This window comes from Cibotium barometz, chromosome 5, assembly GCF_041138505.1.
Source record: "Cibotium barometz isolate CiBa-2024 chromosome 5, ASM4113850v1, whole genome shotgun sequence".
In the NCBI taxonomy this organism is placed as follows: Eukaryota; Viridiplantae; Streptophyta; class Polypodiopsida; order Cyatheales; family Cibotiaceae; genus Cibotium; species Cibotium barometz.
Genome location: NC_141050.1, coordinates 26117342 through 26139174, shown reverse-complemented (window position 1 = coordinate 26139174; position 21833 = coordinate 26117342). Strand labels below are relative to the sequence as shown.

Here is a 21833-nt window from a genome sequence, read left to right as displayed (position 1 = left end):
ATTGGTACATGACCGTTTGAAAGCCAAGAAAGCTGTATCTTATATGGATCATGCAATGGCAATGATTGCTTAAGAGTTGCACATGCAACCGAGGGATGCAACACGTGCATACTTGGCTCGTACCGAGGATGCCTATGCAGAAAAGGCAACCATCCCACATGTCTTGGAATCGCGACAAGTGCTCGAACAAGAACTTATGTCTAAGAGGATGACTCTCCATGCTATGGGAGAGGAGCCATCAGCGACTTCACGTCACGCAGGAGTACCTTATGTAGCCCGTGAAGGATGCAATGTTTATGGCAGTGGTCAAAATGTATGTCAAATGCCATTGCCAGTTGAAAATGTGCATGCACAACACATGTACCATGGGTTGCAATGTTCTGTTGGTGCAGGTATTCCGCGTATCTCTCTCGTCTTCGAATGTGCCCGTGAGGGAGAAGCTATGGCTGAAAATGCACCAATGCATGTTGAAGGGCCAGCCAATGCTTTCAGGGCACATGTATTTATGCCTTATGCATCGCTTTTTTCTCCTAAAATGATGCCAGTCATAGGGGCTATTTCAGGACAATAGAGCTTTGAATAAGCTCACCATCAAGAATCGGTTTTCGATTCTACGCATAGATGACATCCTTGACAAGTTGGATGGATCGGCATGCTTTAGCCGAAATGATCTCAAGAGTGGGTATCATTAAGTACGTGTAGTGGCTGAGGATGTACATAAAACTGCTTTTAGGACAGCATTTGGGCTTTATGCGTATCTTGTTATGCCTTTTGGTCTTACGAATGCCCCGGCTACATTCAATAGAATGATGGATCGCATATTCTATGGGTACAAGAAATTTACAGGTGTCTTCTTTGAAGATATCCTAGTATTCTCGAAGACCGAAGAAGAGCATAGAGCTCATTTGGCTATTGTCTTTGAAGAACTCCGTAAGCATAAACTCTTCATAAATGCAAAGAAGAGTGAGTTCTTCTTGTCAGAGATACATTATCTTGGGCATATTGTGTCCAAAGAATTATACTCCTATTACAACATATTCATTCGGCACTTTGCATGGATTGCTTCTCCTTTGCATGATTTGACAAAGAAGAAGACTACATTCAAATGGACCAATGTTCAGAGAAATGCATTTCTCAAATTGAAAGATGCAACTACTCATGGTCTAGTGTTGATCATTCCGGATTTGTAAAAGTCTTTCAGTGTTGAATGTGATGCATTTGGAATTTGCATAGGAGCTGTCCTAAATCAAGAGGGACATGCTATGGCTTATGAGAGCCGTAGATTGCATGATGCAGAGCTCTCTCTTGGCATTTACGAGAAAGAGCTCTTGGCTGTAATTCATGCACTTACTATATGGAAACATTACCTTCTTGGGACTGATTTCGCTGTGAAGACAGATCACCAGTGTTTGAGGTATTTTCTTACCCAAACTAAATTATCGGAGAAGCATATGGAGGATGGCCAATTTTCTCTCTATGTTTCATTTTCAAATCTTACACACCCTAAGAAAGAAGCATGTAGTGGCAGATGCATTGTCATGAAAGCCGTATGTCATGGGGACTTGTCTGCCATGCATGATTTGTATCATACGAATGCTGATTTTGCCATTATTTGGATTGACTTGATGGCTGGTCATGCCCATGCCTCATATGTGATCAAAGAGGGTTATCTCATGAAAGATAATTGCCTGTGTGGTGTCTAATTTGAGGCAAAAGTTTTGGACGAGTGCCATGCTCCTCCATATGTTGGTCATAGAGGCATAATGCCTACTACACACATGATTGAGTATAATTATTTTGGCTAGGTATGCGGAAGGACATAGAGGCACATGTACGTGCATGTATCACATGTCAAAAGGTGAAATTTGATAGACAAAAGGCACCAGGTTTGCTTTAGCCATTGCCTATTCTCACGCAGCCATGGGAAAGTATTACAATGGATTTCATTATGGTTTTGTCTCACGGACCCAACAGGGTAATGGTGCTATTAGGACAATTGTGGACAGGTTTAGTAAGCAAGCTCACTTCTTGCCAGTCGTCGAAAAGACCATCAAAGCTCGACATATGGTTCAAATATATCTTGCACAAGTGTTCAAGCATCATGGAATGCCGAAGTTCATTGTGGGGGTTAGAGATCCCAGGACTACAAGTCTCTTTTGGCGAGCCGTATTTGATAACATGGGCACTAAATTGGACTTCTCGTTAGCTTATCACCCTCAAACGGATGGGCAAAGTGAGGCTACAAATTCAGCCATGTTGGATCTCTTGAAATGTTATGTAGCGAATCAAAAGTCTTCTTGGGAGAAGTACTTACCGCTTGTGGAATTTGCATACAACACGATGCATGCATCCACGGGAAAGTCCCCGTTTGAGATTGTTTATGGTAAAATGGTTTTGCCACCCATCCTTCGCACAAAGGATGAGATATTTGAAGCTGATGAGTATGTAAGAGTCTTGGATATTGCCTTTGCTCAGGTGCGGACAACCATTGCAAGGTCACAAGACAAGCATAAAAAGGTTGTTGACAAGCATAGAAGGCAATTGGATGTTAAAGAGAATGATTGGGTATTACTGAAATTTGAGAAAGCAAGACTTGCAAAGAGGCCTGGCAAAGAGAGTGCATATCCTAAGCTTGCAACCAGGTACTAAGGGCCTTTTCGAGTGATTGAGAAGATCAATGAAGTGGCTTTCAGATTGGCATTGCCTAGTCATTGGCTCATACACAATGCTTTTCATGTGAGTCTCCTTCGCAAGTATTAGGGCTGGAGCCCAGTGAAACGGTCATTGAGGATCCACCAAAAGTGGATAAGGTTGAGGAGATCTTGCAACCAGAGCAGATTGTGTATCACAAGGAACGCAAGCTTGCTGTAGGTAAAGTTGTCAGGCGTTAGCATGTCACCATCTGGCCACCCAATTGGTCCACCCGTGCTTTCTCATCATGCATGTACATTGGACTGGTACCCATGACAGTTGTATATGATGGGAATTGATGCCACTTATGTGATATTGTGGAATTGGCTTTCTGTTGGGACTCATCCCTCTGTGTACATGCCAGGAAATGCCTGGTGGGTTGGTGTTCCATTGGGTATGGTATCTCGTGCACTTGCCTGGAGTACGTCTATTTTGGTATAGTCTCACATCACATCACATCTCATCCATTCACATCCCATATCATACATTTACATCCGATTCGCATGACATCACATTGTCCATACCAATGCTGCATTGCATAGCATCTTTATGTCCTTGCTTGCAATTGAAATTGCATGCTGTTTTCATGCTTGCTTGACGTGCCATAGGTACGGATCAGAGCTTTTGTCTGCTCCTTAGCCTCACCCTTCTACTTATCATCAAATACCACTGGAGGCACTCAATTCAAAGTAGGAAAAAGATGAACAACATTAGAAATCAAGGCTGGAGGTGTAGGTGTAGCTGCGACGGTGGTCACTGTGGAGGATGACGTCTTTCTCAACTTGCCACTTGGTACAGTCCCTCTTACCATGCCCCACATGATTCGAGAGGAAAGATCGATTCTCTGCCTAGTACCGCTATTGCTCTTCTGGGGTTGGAGACAACCTTTGGTAATACCCTCCTTGACCTTCTCTTCAAGTGTCTTCTTAGGTTTTGCTTCTGTGTTTTTCTTACCACCTAAGTTGCTATGAGAATCTTTCTTATATTGTCCTTTTTATCTGTGCTGTTTTGTGCTCCCTTACCCTACTAGGATGCTGACTGTTGCTGTTGTTGAGGTTTGGGGCATGTTTGGGCTTGCTTGGGCTTGCCTCCGTTTATCATCATTTCCTGATTGGGCTTGCTTGGGCTTGCCTCTGTTCATCATCATTTCCTGATTCTGAGCTAGAGCTAACGCTCGATTGTAAGATTGAGGCTTGAAATTCTGCACGATAAACTTGATGTTGGTATTCAAACCCCCGAGGAATCGCTTCAACTTTTCTTTCCCGACTGTTGTGCCATGGTGATGACTTTGTTGGTGTAAGCCGGCACGGGTGACCTATTTGGGAGAGTTGGTAAAACTCATCCTCAAGATTGGTCATGTACTGGGGTGGGAGGAATCTAGTTTTGAGGTCAGGTGTCCCATACATAATTCGGTGCCCATGTTCTCGGATATACATGAAGACTCAACCAATGTTGCCATCAGGTAACGGCCTCCCCACTGAGAAGTGGTGTTACCAGGTGGACGTTGTCTTATGTATCTGTAATCTTAGCCAATGGAAATATGCAACAAACTAATGAATAAATTGTGCAATTGCACAATGATCACACTTAGCATCATACTAAAGCTCGGTTGAGCAGGGATGACGGTGGTGGTGGTGGGACTATGTGCCATTTGGGGAAGTTGCATGGCTTCCCGATCTAGCTTGTGTTGATGCTCGAGAGCCACGACTTCTACATAGCGTGGGTCTTCTTGAACCCTGTTTTTGGCTTCCTTGGCCCCGTTCCTCAGCAAGTTCCCAACGTCTTTGTTGCTTCATTGGGAGAAGCATATGTTCAAATTCTGTGGGACCCTGCTCTTTAGGCTTTCCTGCCTCTTTTGCTTATTGAAGTTGTAGCTTTAGTAGTCTGTTTTGCTCCATCAGCTCTTGGATGAAATCTTTGTTGCGTTGCGGAAGCGTTGTTTCTTCTTTGGTGGTGTCTTCTTTGCTGCTTTCTTCTTCGGTGGTGTCTTCTTTGAAGCTTTCTTCTTCGGTATCCTGACATGGTGGATGGCTAGGTGGTTTTTCCCAACCTCGGTTTTACCATCCACGGGATGCTCTCACTTTAGGTAGCCAAGCTGGGTCAACCAAAAGCTAGAAGGTTGGACAGCTGATTCAGCTGTCCTCTTGAGGAAACACCCAAAAAACTGCAATTGAGTGATCGAGATTTTGGGCTACGCACGTCTAGATATTGCCTCTGAATGCCAAGAATGACCTTTTGAATGCTTTATATAGGGATGTGATGGCAAGTCATATTCAGGTCAGCCATCCATTCTCAGGTCATAAAACATAATAAAAAATACCACAAAACATGTTTATATGGTGCCCAACTTGGGTCCCAACCACTAGGCACCTTTGGGTGCACATTGGGCTGGCAAAACTACCCAAATTGCACTATATGCTGCCCCTAATCTTGCCTAAGAGGCAGATACAAATAAGATTCGTGTCCATGTGGCAGTCACAGATGTGATGCACATGAAAAGATGTTTTTGTTTTCATGCTTCTACTATCTAGTTTTTCTTGGATCATATGTACTCGTTCTTCGTCTCTTAGGCCCTTTGGGTCTTTCCAAAGACATTTAATAAAATCTCTCTCTTTCTCTCTCTCTAAACCCTAAACCCTAAACCCGAAACCTCCCTCTTCCCACCCACCCTTCCTCAGGCCCCCAAGGCAGCAACATAACTCTCTCTTTGCTGAATCTCTTCTCTCTTCTCTCTTTCCCCTACATGGCTTGAACCTCCCCCCCCCTCTCCCTGCTACTGCTGTTTCGCGCTGGTGTCATGGATTAATTTCCAATCCATTGGCTCTGGGAAGTTCTGCAAAAAGTCATGGCCAAGACCGGGTTTAAAGAGGAGCTCGTGAAGGTGGAGGACAAGCTCGGCACAATTATCAAAGAAAACAAGAAGATGGTCGACTCTTCCATTACCGCAATCATAAATCGCCTCTCCAAACTCGAGAAGGAATTTGACAAAATCCAAGAGCTCGAAGAGAGAACATCCAAGCAAGAGGCTGAGATTTCAGCCTTAAAGGAGGAACTAGTGGAGGCCAAATTGCATGCTAAAAGTCAAGCGGCTGAAATCTCAGCCCTCAAAAAGGAGTTGGAAGCCACTTCAAAAAGCAAGCTTGAGGATGGAAAATTTCAGCCCTCCTTTATTGAAGAGCTGAATACCATCAAGGAACAAATGAGGATCATTCGAGAGGAGGAGCGACATAAAGAGAAGACATCTTCATGGGTGGAGGTGATCACAAAGACACAAAAGAAGATGGACGAGGCGGAGAAATGGATCGAGGTCGCCAAGAAAGGGAAAGGTAAAGAATCGCCACCCATCCCCACTCCCACCATCATCAACATGACCCTTGAAGAGGAGCAAAGGAGGAAGACCCGGGCCTTACATGTACGAGTGTCCGGTCTAAAAGACTGTGATGATGCGGAAGGGGAAACCAAGGAGCTCTTCTCTATGATGGGCATTGAAGCCACGCACACAAAGGCATGGAGAGTGGGAAAGAAGAGAGAAGGTAGTGGCGAATCTTCTAAGGAGAGAGCACTTATAATTCGCTTCCCCTCCATGGAAGCGAAGAAGGACTTCTTGAAGAGACGTCCTACACTCAAGAAGACGGGAATATTTCTTGGAGATGACCTCACACTCTCGCAACTTGCCCACATGATGAAAGAAGTTATGCCCGAGATAAGGGCAGCCCCAGAGAAAGGGAAAGTGGCCTTCCATAGAGATGGTAGAGTGGTGATTATGGAGAGGCGCTCTTCATGATGGCGCGAGACCTATGGGACTACACTCAAAGTTGCTACTTGGAATTGTAATGGATCTCTACGCCTTCATGTAGGGGCTTTTCAGGATAGTTTCACTAGGAGGGACATCATCTTCTACTGTGAGACGACGCATCAGGCTCCTGGACAGTCCATGCCACATGTTAGTGGATACCGATGGGAGACAGCTTGTAGACAGGAGACTCGTTCAGAGCATAGAGGACGGGGCTCAGGAGGAGTGGCAGTATTGTTTAGAGAGGAGCTACAGCCACTGATACATATAGTCCGCAGAGATGAGCAGGCTAGGTACATGTGGGTTAGACTGAGGGCAGAGACGGGCAGATATCTCTACATTGCTATATGCTATTTTGCTCCTAGTACATCAGTGTATGCATCACCTAGTGGGCAGTCTCCCTTTTCTATTTTGGATGATGACATTTGGGAGTTCTCCAGGGATGTTGACATCATTCTCCTGGGGGACTTCAATGCCAGGACCGCCCATAACCAGAGAGTATTTTATGATACCTCAGAGGAGATGTTGAGGGAGCTTGATGTTAGGGATATGGGCCTATCTAGACTCTCACAGGATGAGGAACATACAGTGTATGGGCGGTATTTGATAGACATGGGGACTGCACATGGATTGGCCATCTTGAATGGCCTACAGATATTCCCAACATCGGGCGGTTTCACTAGCTTTCCACATCGGCTTGGTGCTAGTATAGTGGACTATGTTATGGCTCAGCCCAGTCTCATTCCCTCTGTTCAGGATTTTATGGTAGGCACTAGGCCGGTTGGAATAGCAGTGGATCATGCTATCTTGTCCTTCACTCTCACATTTCAGTTCAGCACCGCTCCATTGGGACAGGTCTCCACACACACTCGTTATACCTTTACGAGGGAGACTGACACCGTGTACACGGATGAGATATACAGACGCTTATGTGCCGAGGAGCCAGGACGGCCATTAGATGAGCTCACTCAGATATTGATTGAGACGCTTCATGCTGTAGCATCAGAGGCATATCCCCATAGTGAGCCTACACGGAGACGATCTGGGAACATGCCCCAGAACAGTTGGTATGATGAGGAGTGCAGAGAGATGAGGATCGGATTACAGAGAGAGGTGCTCATGGTTGTTACCACTCATAGACAGTCACGGATTACCTTCCGACACCTAGTGCGACGGAAGAAGAGGGCTTATCTTGCTCAGTTAGAGAGGGATTTGTATCAGTTACTTATGCGTCAGGACTCAGGCGAGGCATGGAGACTATTCCATGAACATTCACCATCACCAGCCATTACCTCCACATAGATTTGGGGTGAGTATGCAGCATCCCTATACACAGCACCAGGACAGCCGCCCCTGCCAGACCCATCGGAGCCATGCCTAGAGACATGTGCTTTCTTTACTGTTGAGATGGTAAGGAAAGCTATTGACAGGATGAGGACTGGGAGAGCATATGATCATGATGGTTTGGTAGCAGAGCACTTTATTCATGCCAGAGATATGCTTGCAGAGCTTATTGCTATGATGTTTAACCGAGCCATGTGTGAGGGTTTTCCTGAGACTTGGAATATGTCCACGATTGTGCCTATCTTCAAGTCAGGGGATCCCATGCTTCTTGGGAATTATCGTACCATCATGATTGGTCACGCATTGGCTAGATTATATGCATCTATTCTTGAGCAGGAGTTGAGTAGATGGGCAGAGAGAGAGAGGGCATACGTGCATCAGGGCAGGCATGGTTCAGGAGAGGTTTCTCCACTCTTGACCATATCTTGACACTCAGAGCTATTATTGAGGAGGGCAGATTATATGGCAGGAGGATTTATTGTTGCTTTGTGGATTTCCGCAAAGCTTTTGACATAGTACCGAGAGCCAGACTGATGCGTAGACTACAGGAGATGGGAGTGCCCACAGAGCTGATTTGGGGAATCATGGCTTTATACACGACAGTTGTGGGGCAGGTACGTACTACTCAGGGTATATCTGAGATGGTTCACTCTACTATTGGGGTGAAACAGGGCTGCCCCCTTTCTCCCACCTTATTTGGGATGTATGTGGATGAGGTTTCGGACTATGTAGAGCAGGAGGGTGACAGAGGAGCATAGCTAGCAGGGAGATGGATTCCGCTGTTATTGTATGCTGATGATATTGTGCTGATCTCAGATTCTCCAGAGGGGATGCAACGTCATTTGGATGCATTGCACACGTTTGCAGAGGATAGTGGATTGTCTGTTAACCTTGGTAAAACCAAGGTGATGGTGTTTAACACCACAGCATAGTGGGTTAGGAGGTCAGTACCCACCTTTACATATGGTCAGGAGACAGTGGAGTATACAGATGCATATACTTACCTTTTGGTGTGGTTTTTAGTGGCCCACTATTTTCCTTGAGGAGAGCAGCGGAGACGAAATTGACCAGAGCTTATGCAGCATTGGGGAGACTAGAGAGGATGTGTTCGTAGGTTCAGTTTCAGGAACCTCGAACAAAGCTTTGGCTCTTTGACACTTTGGTCACTTCAGCCATGCTGTATGGAGTGGAGATATGGGGACCCTCAGTGGATCACCACAGCCGAGCTAGTAGCACTGATGGATGGAGACGTATGGAGAGGCCCTTGGTTTCTATGATTTCCCGGATGATTAGGGCCAAGGCCTCCGTACCACATGATATTATCCGTGCCGAGATGGCTGCCCCCCCATTGGTAGTAGAGGCACTCACTCGATCAGTCTCCTTTATACATAGCACTTGGGCTCTCCCTAGAGACAGATATGCTCGCTTAGCCCTGGATTCTTCACGACAGTTGGCATCACAGGGAGACGGATCATGTTGGTATGCACAGATGACAGCTTGGTTCCAACTGCATGGCTTTAGTATGGATTGGCTACCTCCATTTCAGTACTCCCTGGATGCACCCTCCCTCTCTCTCACACGGGCAGAGATTACCAAACTTATCAGGCAGGACTTGACTTAGCTGGACACTAGGAGGACATGGATATAGCCGACACACGAGCTTGGTACGAAGATGGCTTTCTATAGAGATCATCTTCTCCAGCTCACGGAGGATGGGTTTGTGATTAGACCTAGCTACATGGATACTCATCTTTCTCATGGGGTACGGTGTGCTATTCGTCAGATGCGCACATCCTCACACCAGCTAGAGATTGAGACTGGCAGATTCAAAGGAGTACCACTTGAGGCCAGGATTTGTCAGCTATGCCAGATGGAGCCAGAGACAGAGTTACATTACATATGTCACTGTCCAGTATATTATGAGATACGAGGCCGTTTTCACTGCCTGTTTAGAGAGGGTTTCGGACCACTTTCTAGAGTCATGAGATACCAGGATTAGAGATGCCTCGGATTATACTTGCTGGAGCTGCGTAGACATAGAGAGGGTCTCTTGAGAGGGAGGGGATCAGAGAGGGAGAGACACCTACAAAGGCAGATTACAGACTTCTTTCGACCAAAGATTGAGCAGTCAGGCCAGCAGGCATTGCAGCTAGCCCCAGAGTATAGCCGCACCAGAGGTACACTGATTGATCGGGCTATAGAGCTGGGGCGGTCCAGGCGCCCCAAGATAAGAGGCCCATCTCGACACCGGCGGAGACTACAACAGAGGATTAGGACCATACTAGCATGGCATGGGAGACGTCCAGTCAGAGTACTCACCATGGAGGACATTGAGGATATCCGCCATCGACCGATGAGAGACATCTTTGGATAGTGATGTGTATGATGCTTACCTTTGTTGTTGGAGTTTTCCTCCCAGATGTTATCCATTAGGAGCTCCTAGTACCGTACTTTTTCTCATAGTTGTTTCAGTTTCAGTTAGTTGTTTAGTTGTTTTTAGCTTTTCTTACACAGACATTGTATCAGATCCACCAATTGTTGTAACCTTTTTGGTCTCATAGGTCATTTTGGCCTTCTGAAGACGTTAATATATCATTTCATTTCATTTCATCTCTCTCTCTCTCTCTCTCTCTCTCTCTCTCTCTCTCTCTCTCTCCCCCTTCCCCCACAAATTTCTTTATATGGATTTCAAGGATAGCTTGAAAAATGTCTCTCTTTGACATGTTCGAAACTCAATTCTTTCTGTGATGGTTTCCCGTTTAGGTTGCCTTCATTTATGAATTTAGAATTTAGAATTTAGCTAATTACCTTTTTAATTGTGGTGTGTGTTTTAACTGATCCGTATCCTTTTTTACTATTTTCTCTATATACGACCTAAAAAAAGCAACAATTCTGCAGTGAGTTGCAGCTGGATTATTTGGACCTTTACCTCATCCACGCGCCGATCAGGTTCAAGGAAGGTACGGTTTCAGAACCAAAGGCCGATGACCTTTTGCCTTTGGATGTCAAAGGCACATGGAGAGCCATGGAAGACTGTGCCAAAAAACGCCTCACAAGGGCCATTGGTGTCAGCAATTTCTCGTCAAAGAAAATTGTGGACTTGCTCGAGTTTGCAGAGATCCCGCCGGCAGTAAATCAGGTAGGTGAAGTTTTCCAACCCGCAATTAAGTTCTTTATTTTTATCAAATAATTTGTGTTTAACTTGATAGGTTGTAATCAATATAGCTTAAATTAGCATATAGAGTAAGCCAATCAAAATGTTTGCAGCGTTAAAGTTGCAGTTTACTGTTTAAAGCATGGGTCCTGTCACGAGCCTGTGGCAATGACTAACTTTGTTTTTGCTTTCTTTATCGGATTGGTTTCCTGTTTAGAAACCCCTTTTGGAATCCAAAATGTCTGCATTGCTCAGTCGGAGTGGACAGCATTAAAGTTCAGTGAGAGAGTCTAAGTTTGGATGGCCTAAGGTTTACAGGCACTGAATATTGACATTAGATTAAGGCTAAGAGAAGGGTGGGTCGAAAGAAGAAGAAGACAGATAAATATCTCTGCTAGAGGGCAGTGCACTTGGAATTTGTCAGTGCTCTAGAGATAGAAGAGCATCCAGAAGATCAGAGGGACGCGATTCTGACATCTCCTAAATTTTAGGGGAACCTGCTATTTTTGGCCTATGTCGGAATTGAAATGTGTTCGCGTCAAAAGGAGGGCAATTAAATGGGGAACAATAGTCCCCAAAGACCTGCAGTGAGCTGATGAGCTGGCCAGGATATTTTTAGGCTGGAAGTCCAAAGCAGGAAATTGCTTATTAATGTGCCATTTGTCACATTTTACAAAAACTTTCCACTCGTGGGAGGCTGAGCACTCGTTTTCTCTCTGTGGGAGCTCATTTGGTGAGTTTGCAGGTGGATTGAAGCAGGTTAAGGGCTATTGAGAGCTGCCTACTCCCTTTGCCTTGATGCAGTGAGCCATACGTGGCTGTAAACCACTCCTCTACTCTCTCAGAATGATTATGCCTGCAAGAGGCTTTCTTATGTGTATGTACAGCTGTGAGGAATTCATGCTTCCTGGCTGAGGCAAGAGCCTCCTTTGATAGGAATAGGCGCGGTTAACCACCGTACCATAGCAGGTACCTGTGGGGGTCATAACCCCACAAAGCAGGTGTCAAATTCAGCAATTTATTGTTGCTGTTTATGACTGTTTTTGGGCTGTTTCGGAGCCCGAGAAGGTACCGGATTGCAATAAGGTCAAGCCAGATGGATTCCAGAGTGAACAGAGGGCCATATGTGTGCAAAACAGAGTAAATTTCAGTGCTGTGCAGAAATTACAGCAAGCTGAATTACTGGTTTTTATGCTCTGTTGAGAGGGTTTCGACGTACTGAAGAGGTCAGAAGTGGTTTGGAATGATTCTGACATATTTTGGGTCAGTTTTGGGACAGTTATGCTGGCGAAATTTTCAGGAATGTGCAGAAAATTCAGCAAACTCAATACCTTGTAAAAATCTCTTTTTCTAAAGAATAAATAAATACCGAAAGGGGCGCCAAGCTTTGGGGCCTATCTGGTGTCGGTGTCAGCTCCTGGGGACATTCTAGTTCACAGGATTTTGTTGTTTTTGCTCTGTGTTTAAGCTAAGGTATTAAGTGACGACATAAACTGGTGAAAGCCGTGTGTATTGAAGAAGATCTACCGCCCAGTCAGTTGTACAGGCCGGTTTCATGGTTCCATTGCCGGGATAAACATCACTTTGTTTTATTGAAGTGAGCCTGGGCCTGCTGGGTAGAAGCACAGAGCACTGATGGCTGACCGACGTGAAGAAGCTAGAGAGGAGTTCTCTTCCTCCCAGGAAAGAAGAGAGGTTCTAGTGGTTTCAGAGGCTGGAGAGCCGTCTAGGCCGTCTCATGCAGTGCCACCTCCTGTCATGCCTATACCACAGGGAGCCAGAGCAGATGAGGATGCTGCTTTCAGAGCTCAGTTGCTAGCAGCAGTGGGTATGTTTTCCCAGGTCATGCAGAATCCACGTTTCTTGGAGTTTCTGCAACCTCCTCAATCTACTCAGCCCATTGGGGCTACAGAGTTAGTGCAAGAACCTGTTGAGGTTCAGACACTCAGTGTACATCCTGCCGACTCACGAGAAAGGGCAAGGCAGCTTGTGGGGTCAGTGGAAAGAGCGCCAGTACTTCCTTCTGTTCACGAACAGGTGGCTGAAACGCCAGTTGTGCCGGCTTTTGTTGAGCAGCCCGCCACCTTACAGCAGCCATTAGTTGGCCAGTTTGGACAGGGAAGTCAGTTCCAGGCACCGCCGCAGGTATTTCCACCACCTACCTTGCATCCAGGCTATTTTGGAGGCGGTTCTGTGTTTCAGAGCATGGCTGGTTATGCGCCAGGAACAGTGGATTACCAGCAGAGAACTGTGTTTGGGGGTTCACAGAGTTTTATGCCAAACCCCATGTATGGCAATATTGGCATGCAGCCAGGTTTTCAGGGTGTTCAGAGCAGTTTTGGAATGCCACAGGGCACTTTTGGCATGGCTGCTTTTCAGAATCAGCCACCACCTCTTGTACAGTCAAACCCGTTTGTGGGTGACAGAGGGATGATGATGCCATCGGATAGTGTCCTAATGATGCCAGCACCTACTGTTGATAAACCGAAGCCATACAAAGAAGGTGGAGCAGCTGTACAGTTTGACACTTTTAGAGGCTTTGAAGACAGGACTAAAGCACTTTCCTTCATACAGCAGTTTGATGCTGCCTTTGCTGGAGGGAACTTCACAGAAGTTTCTAAAGTGAGAAAGGCTGCCACTTTTCTGAAAGGCAATGCTAGCCAATGGTGGACCACTTTGTTGATGCAAGGTCAGGCACCGTCCACTTGGGTTGGCTTTAAGCAAGTGTTTGCTGCAGCTTGGTTAACCAATGAGTTTGAGGTTGATGTGATGTCAGCCTGGCACAGTTTGGATGCCTCAAAGTGTAAGGATCTCGAGGATTATAATAAGAAGTTCTGGAAAGCTTTGTTGCCAGTCACTTCTTATAGAATTGTGCCGTTAACTGAGCAGATAGAGAAGTACTGTTGTGGCCTGCCAAAAGAATTGCGCAATTATTGCACAAAGACCAAGGTTACCACATTGACTCAGCTGATTGAGAATGCAAACACAGGGAATGCACTGTTGCTGGGTCAGACTAGTGGTTTTGGGGGCAGCAGCAAAGAGGGCAAATCAGCCAGAATTTCAGCAGCCAAACAGGTTGAAAAGGTTGATGAGCAGGGCCCTCAGAAGACAGGTAAAGCTGGATCAGCAAAGAAGAAATTAGCCAAGGCTTTTTGGCGTCAGTCGAAGAGCAGCAAGCCTCAGTTTAAGCAGAGAACTGAAGAGGAAACACAGGCTTTAAGGACTGAGGGTAAATGCTTTATCTGTGAGAAAGCTGGTCACATATCAAGGTTTTGTCCTGACAAGAAAAGGCCAGCTGACTCAGAAGAGAAAGAAGACAAGAAAGGAAAGAAGGTCACCCCTTCGGCAGGTTTAGTGCCAGATATGCTAGGGGATAGACCTCAGACAGATGCCAGTGAGTTGTGTAGAGCCTGGGGAAAGGTCAGAGATCAGCATGTTCTCATTTTCTTTGACCCTGGGGCAAAGGCAAACTTCATTTCCCCACAGTTGGCTGCACAGTTGGGCATCAGAGCTGATGAGATGGGATACACAGCTGAGGCAGGTTTGGCATGTCCTGGCCATTCAGAGTCTGTGACACCCATCCTTGGAAAGTTACGTCTGCATATACAGTCTTATGTGGATGCAGAAGACTTTTATATCATGCCGCTTGAGGGATGCGATGTATTGCTTGGTATGCCGTGGTTGTACAGAGTGCATGGCATCTTGGATTCCTTCAAGAAGACTGTGACCTTGGAAAGTAGAGGGAAGACTCATGTGCTAGATGTTAAGCTCAAAGGAGAGTCTGTACCTATAATTTCAGCTTCTGCTATTACCTCGGTAATAAAGAATCATCTTTCTGCGTATTTGATATTTGCACGTGATTTGAATGAAGCAAGTGAGTCAAATTTGTCAGTACTTGAGAAAGACAGATCTGAATTTTTGTCACAATTTAGTGATGTCTTTTCTGACTCATTACCGTCTGAGTTACCACCAGAGAGGTCAGAGGATCATGGTATAGATCTGATTCCAGGCAGTAGTCCACCGAATCGACCTCCGTACAGGGTTAGTGCAGCGCAGCAGAAAGAGATTATGAGCCAGGTGAATGAGCTGCTGGAAAAAGGGTTGATACAGCCAAGTTCATCTCCCTTTTGCTCTCCTGTGCTCTTAGTGCAGAAGAAGGATGGCTCATGGCGCATGTGTATAGATTACCGCGCTTTGAATAAGGCCACCATAAAGAACAGGTTCCCTATTCCAAGGATTGATGACATCTTAGACCGCTTGGAAGGCGCGTCTATGTTTAGCAGGATAGATCTGAAAAGTGGCTACCATCAGATCAGGATTAGAACTGAAGATGTGCATAAGACTGCGTTCAGGACGACCTTTGGCCTGTATGAATTCCTTGTGATGCCATTTGGTCTGACGAATGCTCCTGCCACATTTAATCGGATGATGGATCGGATATTCCGACCGTTTAGACAGTTTGTTGGCACCTTCTTTGATGACATGATTGTCTTTTCAAAGTCGGAAGAGGAGCATAGAGACCACTTGTCAGAGGTGTTCAATGAATTACGTAGTCATAGACTGCTTGTGAATGGCAAGAAGAGTAAGTTCTTCTTGGAACAGATTCAGTTCTTGGGGCACATTGTGTCTAAGGATGGGGTCAGAATGGATCCTGCTAAGGTTGAGGCAATCAAGACATGGCCAGCCTTGAAGACTGTGCATGATGTCAGAAGTTTTCTTGGTTTATGCTCTTACTACAGGAGATTTATCAGAAATTTTGCTGAGATTGCTTCACCGTTGCATGCTCTGCAAAAGAAAGACGTCTCTTTCAGATGGACACAGAAAGAGATTTCAGCTTTTGAGCTACTGAAAGAAAAGATGACTTCTAGTCCAGTGATTATATTGCCAGACCTCAGGAAGTCATTTGTTGTCCAGTGTGATGCATGTGGCAGCAGTGTTGGTGCTGTCTTAATGCAAGAAGGAAGGGTAGTGGCATATGAGAGCAGAATATTACAAGGGCCAGAGAAGACTATGCAGGTCTATGAGAAAGAACTGCTGGCTGTAGTTCATGCTCTAGAAAGTTGGAAACACTACCTTTTAGGTGCTGATTTTATTGTTCAGACAGATCATCAGACTTTACGCTATTTTCTGACTCAGACAAAATTGTCGGAGAAGCATATGAGATGGGCAAACTTTTTGTCTATGTTCCACTTTCAGATTGTGCATGTGGAAGGCAAGAAGAATGTTGTGGCAGATGCTTTATCAAGGAAGCCACAGATTTCAGCAGTGTCTATTCCTTATCATCATGAGTTAGATGACATGAAGGAGCAGTATGCTGTTGATGAGGATTTTGCCCGAGTCTATGATCACATTGTGAATGGACAACCTCATGACCACTATCTTCTCAAAGAGGGTTATATGTTGATGCATGGGAGACTGTGTGTCACTAGGCCACTGAGAGTGAAAGTGATGACAGAGAGTCATTCTCCTCCGTATGCTGGACATCGTGGTATAGATGCTACAGTTAAGGCGGTTGAGACTTTCTTTTACTGGCCTACTTTGAGAAGAGATGTTGAAGATTATGTACGGCAGTGTGTGATTTGCCAGAAAGTCAAGTTTGACAGGCAAAAAGCACCAGGGCTGTTACAGCCATTGCCTATTCCAGAGAAGCCATGGGAAAGCATAGCAATGGACTTTGTGTTTGATCTTCCTAGGACACAGACAGGGAATGATGGAATATGGACCATTATATGTAGGTTCAGTAAGCAGGCTCATTTCATTCCTGTTCGAAAGAAGATTAAGCCAGAGCAGATGGCACGATTGTTTATGTGCAACATTTTCAAGTACCATGGGATGCCACAGTCTGTGATTAGTGACCGTGATCCACGAATGACTAGTCTTTTCTGGAGAGGCATATTTGAGAACATGGGCAGCACGTTGAAGTTTTCTTCTTCGTTTCATCCGCAAACTGATGGGCAGTCTGAAGAGGCAAATTCTACTGTCCTTGATCTGCTAAAGTGTTATGTATCAGAGCAGAAAGCAAAGTGGGAGCAGTATTTGCCATTGGTTGAGTATGCATATAATAATACAGTGCACTCTTCAACTGGCAAAGCACCTTTTGAGATTGTAGAAGGTGGCAAGAAAGTGCCCCCCATTTTGCATACAAAAGATAAGATTTTTGAGGCAGATCAGTTTGTGCAGAATATGGATGAGACATACAAGAAGATTAAGCATGCCCTTGAGAAGACTCAGGCTAAGCAGAAAAGAGCAGCAGATATGCATCGCCGAGAGCTCATGTTTAAAGAGCATGATTGGGTCTTGTTACGCTTTGAAAAGGCACGGCTTAAGAAACGTAAGGGCAAGGAAAGCCTGTTTACTAAGCTGAGTATGCGGTATTATGGGCCTTTTCAAGTAACAGAGAAGATCAGCGATGTATGCTATCGGCTGAAATTGCCTGAGCAGTGGAAGATTCACAATGCGTTCCATGTGAGTCTTCTTAGACCCTTTGTGGGTGATGTGCCAGTGGATATGCCACCTCAAGATCAACCTGAAGTTGAAGAACTTGATGAAATTCTTGTTCCAGAACAGATCTTGGCACATAAGGAACGGAAAGTAAAAGGCAAGGCTGCTAGACGCTATTTGGTGAAGTTCAGAAACTATCCACCTTTGGATGCTAAGTGGATGGAAGAGGGTGAACTCGCTGAGTCACCTAATGTATTGGGACTTTACCTTGAGGCATTTAGTCTGCAGCCTACCTTGACCCATTGATTGAGGAGCTGTATAGATTGTTATAATACAATTGCTCCATCGATCATGTACAGCTAGTCTATCTTTTGTCTTGTGGATTATTCAGTTAATAGATACATGTAGTCACCAATTTTGGCATATGTTTCAGTACTATGGTTTTGGTTTTGTCAACATGTATTTCTGAATTTAGACTCTACGTGAACTATATTGCAGTGTGACTGAATGTCACTGTTAGTGTTGGGTTCATCGACAGAGCAATGACCATGCTTGTAGTATACATGTCTTAACTTGATGTTGGTTCATCTCGTTAACTGGAAACATGTATACGACGCATGCAAATGAGGACATTTGCGATTTCAAGAGGGGGGTATGTCACGAGCCTGTGGCAATGACTAACTTTGTTTTTGCTTTCTTTATCGGATTGGTTTCCTGTTTAGAAACCCCTTTTGGAATCCAAAATGTCTGCATTGCTCAGTCGGAGTGGACAGCATTAAAGTTCAGTGAGAGAGTCTAAGTTTGGATGGCCTAAGGTTTACAGGCACTGAATATTGACATTAGATTAAGGCTAAGAGAAGGGTGGGTCGAAAGAAGAAGAAGACAGATAAATATCTCTGCTAGAGGGCAGTGCACTTGGAATTTGTCAGTGCTCTAGAGATAGAAGAGCATCCAGAAGATCAGAGGGACGCGATTCTGACATCTCCTAAATTTTAGGGGAACCTGCTATTTTTGGCCTATGTCGGAATTGAAATGTGTTCGCGTCAAAAGGAGGGCAATTAAATGGGGAACAATAGTCCCCAAAGACCTGCAGTGAGCTGATGAGCTGGCCAGGATATTTTTAGGCTGGAAGTCCAAAGCAGGAAATTGCTTATTAATGTGCCATTTGTCACATTTTACAAAAACTTTCCACTCGTGGGAGGCTGAGCACTCGTTTTCTCTCTGTGGGAGCTCATTTGGTGAGTTTGCAGGTGGATTGAAGCAGGTTAAGGGCTATTGAGAGCTGCCTACTCCCTTTGCCTTGATGCAGTGAGCCATACGTGGCTGTAAACCACTCCTCTACTCTCTCAGAATGATTATGCCTGCAAGAGGCTTTCTTATGTGTATGTACAGCTGTGAGGAATTCATGCTTCCTGGCTGAGGCAAGAGCCTCCTTTGATAGGAATAGGCGCGGTTAACCACCGTACCATAGCAGGTACCTGTGGGGGTCATAACCCCACAAAGCAGGTGTCAAATTCAGCAATTTATTGTTGCTGTTTATGACTGTTTTTGGGCTGTTTCGGAGCCCGAGAAGGTACCGGATTGCAATAAGGTCAAGCCAGATGGATTCCAGAGTGAACAGAGGGCCATATGTGTGCAAAACAGAGTAAATTTCAGTGCTGTGCAGAAATTACAGCAAGCTGAATTACTGGTTTTTATGCTCTGTTGAGAGGGTTTCGACGTACTGAAGAGGTCAGAAGTGGTTTGGAATGATTCTGACATATTTTGGGTCAGTTTTGGGACAGTTATGCTGGCGAAATTTTCAGGAATGTGCAGAAAATTCAGCAAACTCAATACCTTGTAAAAATCTCTTTTTCTAAAGAATAAATAAATACCGAAAGGGGCGCCAAGCTTTGGGGCCTATCTGGTGTCGGTGTCAGCTCCTGGGGACATTCTAGTTCACAGGATTTTGTTGTTTTTGCTCTGTGTTTAAGCTAAGGTATTAAGTGACGACATAAACTGGTGAAAGCCGTGTGTATTGAAGAAGATCTACCGCCCAGTCAGTTGTACAGGCCGGTTTCAGGTCCTCTCTTGATTTTGTTATAATATTGAGCCTAAATGTTGGATTTAAGAATGACTTAATCATTGCTTAATTGAGCCTAAATGTTGGATTTAAGGGTGACTTAATCATTGCTTAATTGGCAGTCTGCCTTTTTTCATACTCAAATGGCTTTCCTCTTGATTATATTTCAAGCCTAAAGCTTGTATTTAAAGGTGACTTAATTATTGTTTAATTTGGCAGTCTGGATTATCTTCATTGTCAAATGCCTTTCCTCTTGATTGAATTTCAAGTAAGGGAAAACACTTTTCCTCCCCTGAGGCAAGGTCCGTTCAGTTGCAAAAAGGAAGTACATCTGAAATACAGAGAATAATTCTATAGTCTATAGTGAGGTGGACATCTAGAGAGAAAAAAAGGGGGGGTTGGGGGGGGGGGGTGGGGGGAAGCCACATTGGTGGCATGTAGTGCAGTAAGATCCCATCCTCTGCCTCTAAACAAGAAAGAAGATGCGTGAAAAAGCTGTTCACGGTCTTGCATGGCTTTGGAGCTGTGTGGAGGTGCTCCCATCTGCACCTCCTATGGATGAGGTCAGTCCATAAGGTGAAGACTAGCTCCGTGGTAGGGGTTTTCTCCCCCTCAGTGGCCTCGTGGCAGTAAGCCTGTCAAATCTTCCATGTCACCATGCTGTGGAACATCTTCCAGCAAGAGTCAAGAAGTGTGGAGTCTGGACCGATCCAGCTATCATGTACCTAAGGACATAACTAGGCTGGCTTTATCAATGAGGTGAGGTTATAATAAGTGGACGCAGTGTAAAGCGACTTAAGAGGGTTTTTATTAGGTATTGATTTTATTACCAACTCCAAGCCTATATGAGTAAGACTAAGGCTAGACCTGCACTGACTACCTACACTACCTAAACCTTGGCGTCCTGTGCTTTTAGTGTCTATTGGTAACAAATCTGGGGGTTCGCACACGACTATTAATGCAATTAAACACTTGAAATTAAGGCACATAATTTATCAACTTTTTAAACCATAGGCATACTTAAATACTTGTTATGTCCAGGATAGGTGCCAAGTTGGAGGCCAGACATGGGGTGCCTAGTGGGCTTGGGAAGAGGCTTATAAGTGGAGGCAGAGTTATAAGTAATTATAGGGTTAAAAGCTTGTAAAAGCACTAGGGCTAATTATAAATTGCAGTGGCCTATATAAGTGAAGCCTATGCTCATAAGTAATTATGATTGTCTACTCTGACATCGTTGAGCATGGTCCGTTGGGGATGCTCAAAGGGCGTGGCTTGGTGATATGGGAGGAAAGGTCTTCTTGCGGGGGAGCTTCTCCAAGGATGTACCTATGGCCTCAGCTCGGGGATGAGTCCATAGGATTCTATGGCTGGGAGGTGAACCTTAAGCCTCGCTCCTACGTGGTTCCATGTTGAATAGTTCCACGTCTTGGTCATGGAGGACCTTACATTGGTATCAGAGCCTATGTCTAAAACGAAAGGGAACCATGGATGTGGTGGTCATGGGCATGGCTAGGAAGCCTTGGATTCTTTGAGGAAGGGAGAAGAAAGCGTGGGCTGTTCCTTAGTGCGAGGGAATCCTTGGAGTAGACTCCTTTCCCCTTGAAAATTTTCCCTTGTTGGCAGACAAGGATGGTAGAGTGAGTGGACCGAGAAAGCAAAGAGGACGCAACAAGCTTGTGTTGGTGGAATCGCCATGAGCCAGCCCATAAGGACCAGCCTTGGCTGCCTATGCAAGGCGACTGGGCCATCTAAGGGCAGGAGCAGCCTGTCAAGTCACTCAGGCGGCTATGCATGGGTCAAAGGCCATGTTGCAACATTGGGCACCGGGTGCAGCTGGGCAGCCGTGCAGGGCATAGGGTGCAGTGCAGACATCCTGTCGAGTCACTAAGCGGCCACGCATGGGTCAAACTTCAAAGGCCATGTTGCAACAGTGGGCACAGAGTGCAGCTGGGCAGCCACGCAGGGCATAGGGTGCAGTGCGGACAGCAGGCAAGGGACTGGGCAGCACGGGTAGCAGGCCTAGGCAGGTAGTCTGGATGGCAAGCAGAGGAGAGCACACATGTGACTCTGATGGGCCGTGTGGAGGAGGGCTAAATGAGGCATCATATATAAATTGGGGAAAAGCATGAGTAAAAAAAAAGCATCCTAGAAATTAGTCTCTCCCTTTGTAACATGGGTGCTTGCGGAAGTGTGTTTATGATTGATTGATTGCGATTAGTGCCTAATCTGAGACTTAAACCCATGCACAACAAATTGCTTCTTCTTCATGCTCAATACGCAGTAGAGAGGGATGACCAAATCTACCATGTATTAGTTACATGAAGTATATACAATATTGAATAGAGATA

At 45.3% G+C, this 21833-nt stretch overlaps 2 protein-coding genes across 4 annotated transcripts in view; both read left to right on the top strand.

The window, feature by feature from the left end:
* Positions 1 to 21833, top strand: part of LOC147638292 (non-functional NADPH-dependent codeinone reductase 2-like) — a 96435-nt gene that overhangs the window by 41376 nt on the left and 33226 nt on the right. For 2 of the 3 annotated variants that reach the window (XM_086798201.1, XM_086798199.1), the window contains exon 3: positions 10727 to 10971. The exons of the other annotated variant lie outside the window; for it this stretch is intronic. In XM_086798201.1, the coding sequence (XP_086654327.1) occupies positions 10727 to 10971 (245 nt within the window). The remainder of the gene's footprint in view (positions 1 to 10726; positions 10972 to 21833) is intronic. 3 annotated transcript variants of the gene reach the window in all.
* On the top strand, positions 12553 to 16610 carry LOC147638293 (uncharacterized; the record flags this gene model as incomplete). The annotated part of the gene is made up of 1 exon (XM_086796536.1): positions 12553 to 16610. A coding segment is annotated over exon 1 (3993 nt), but the record flags the coding sequence as incomplete, so codon positions are not given.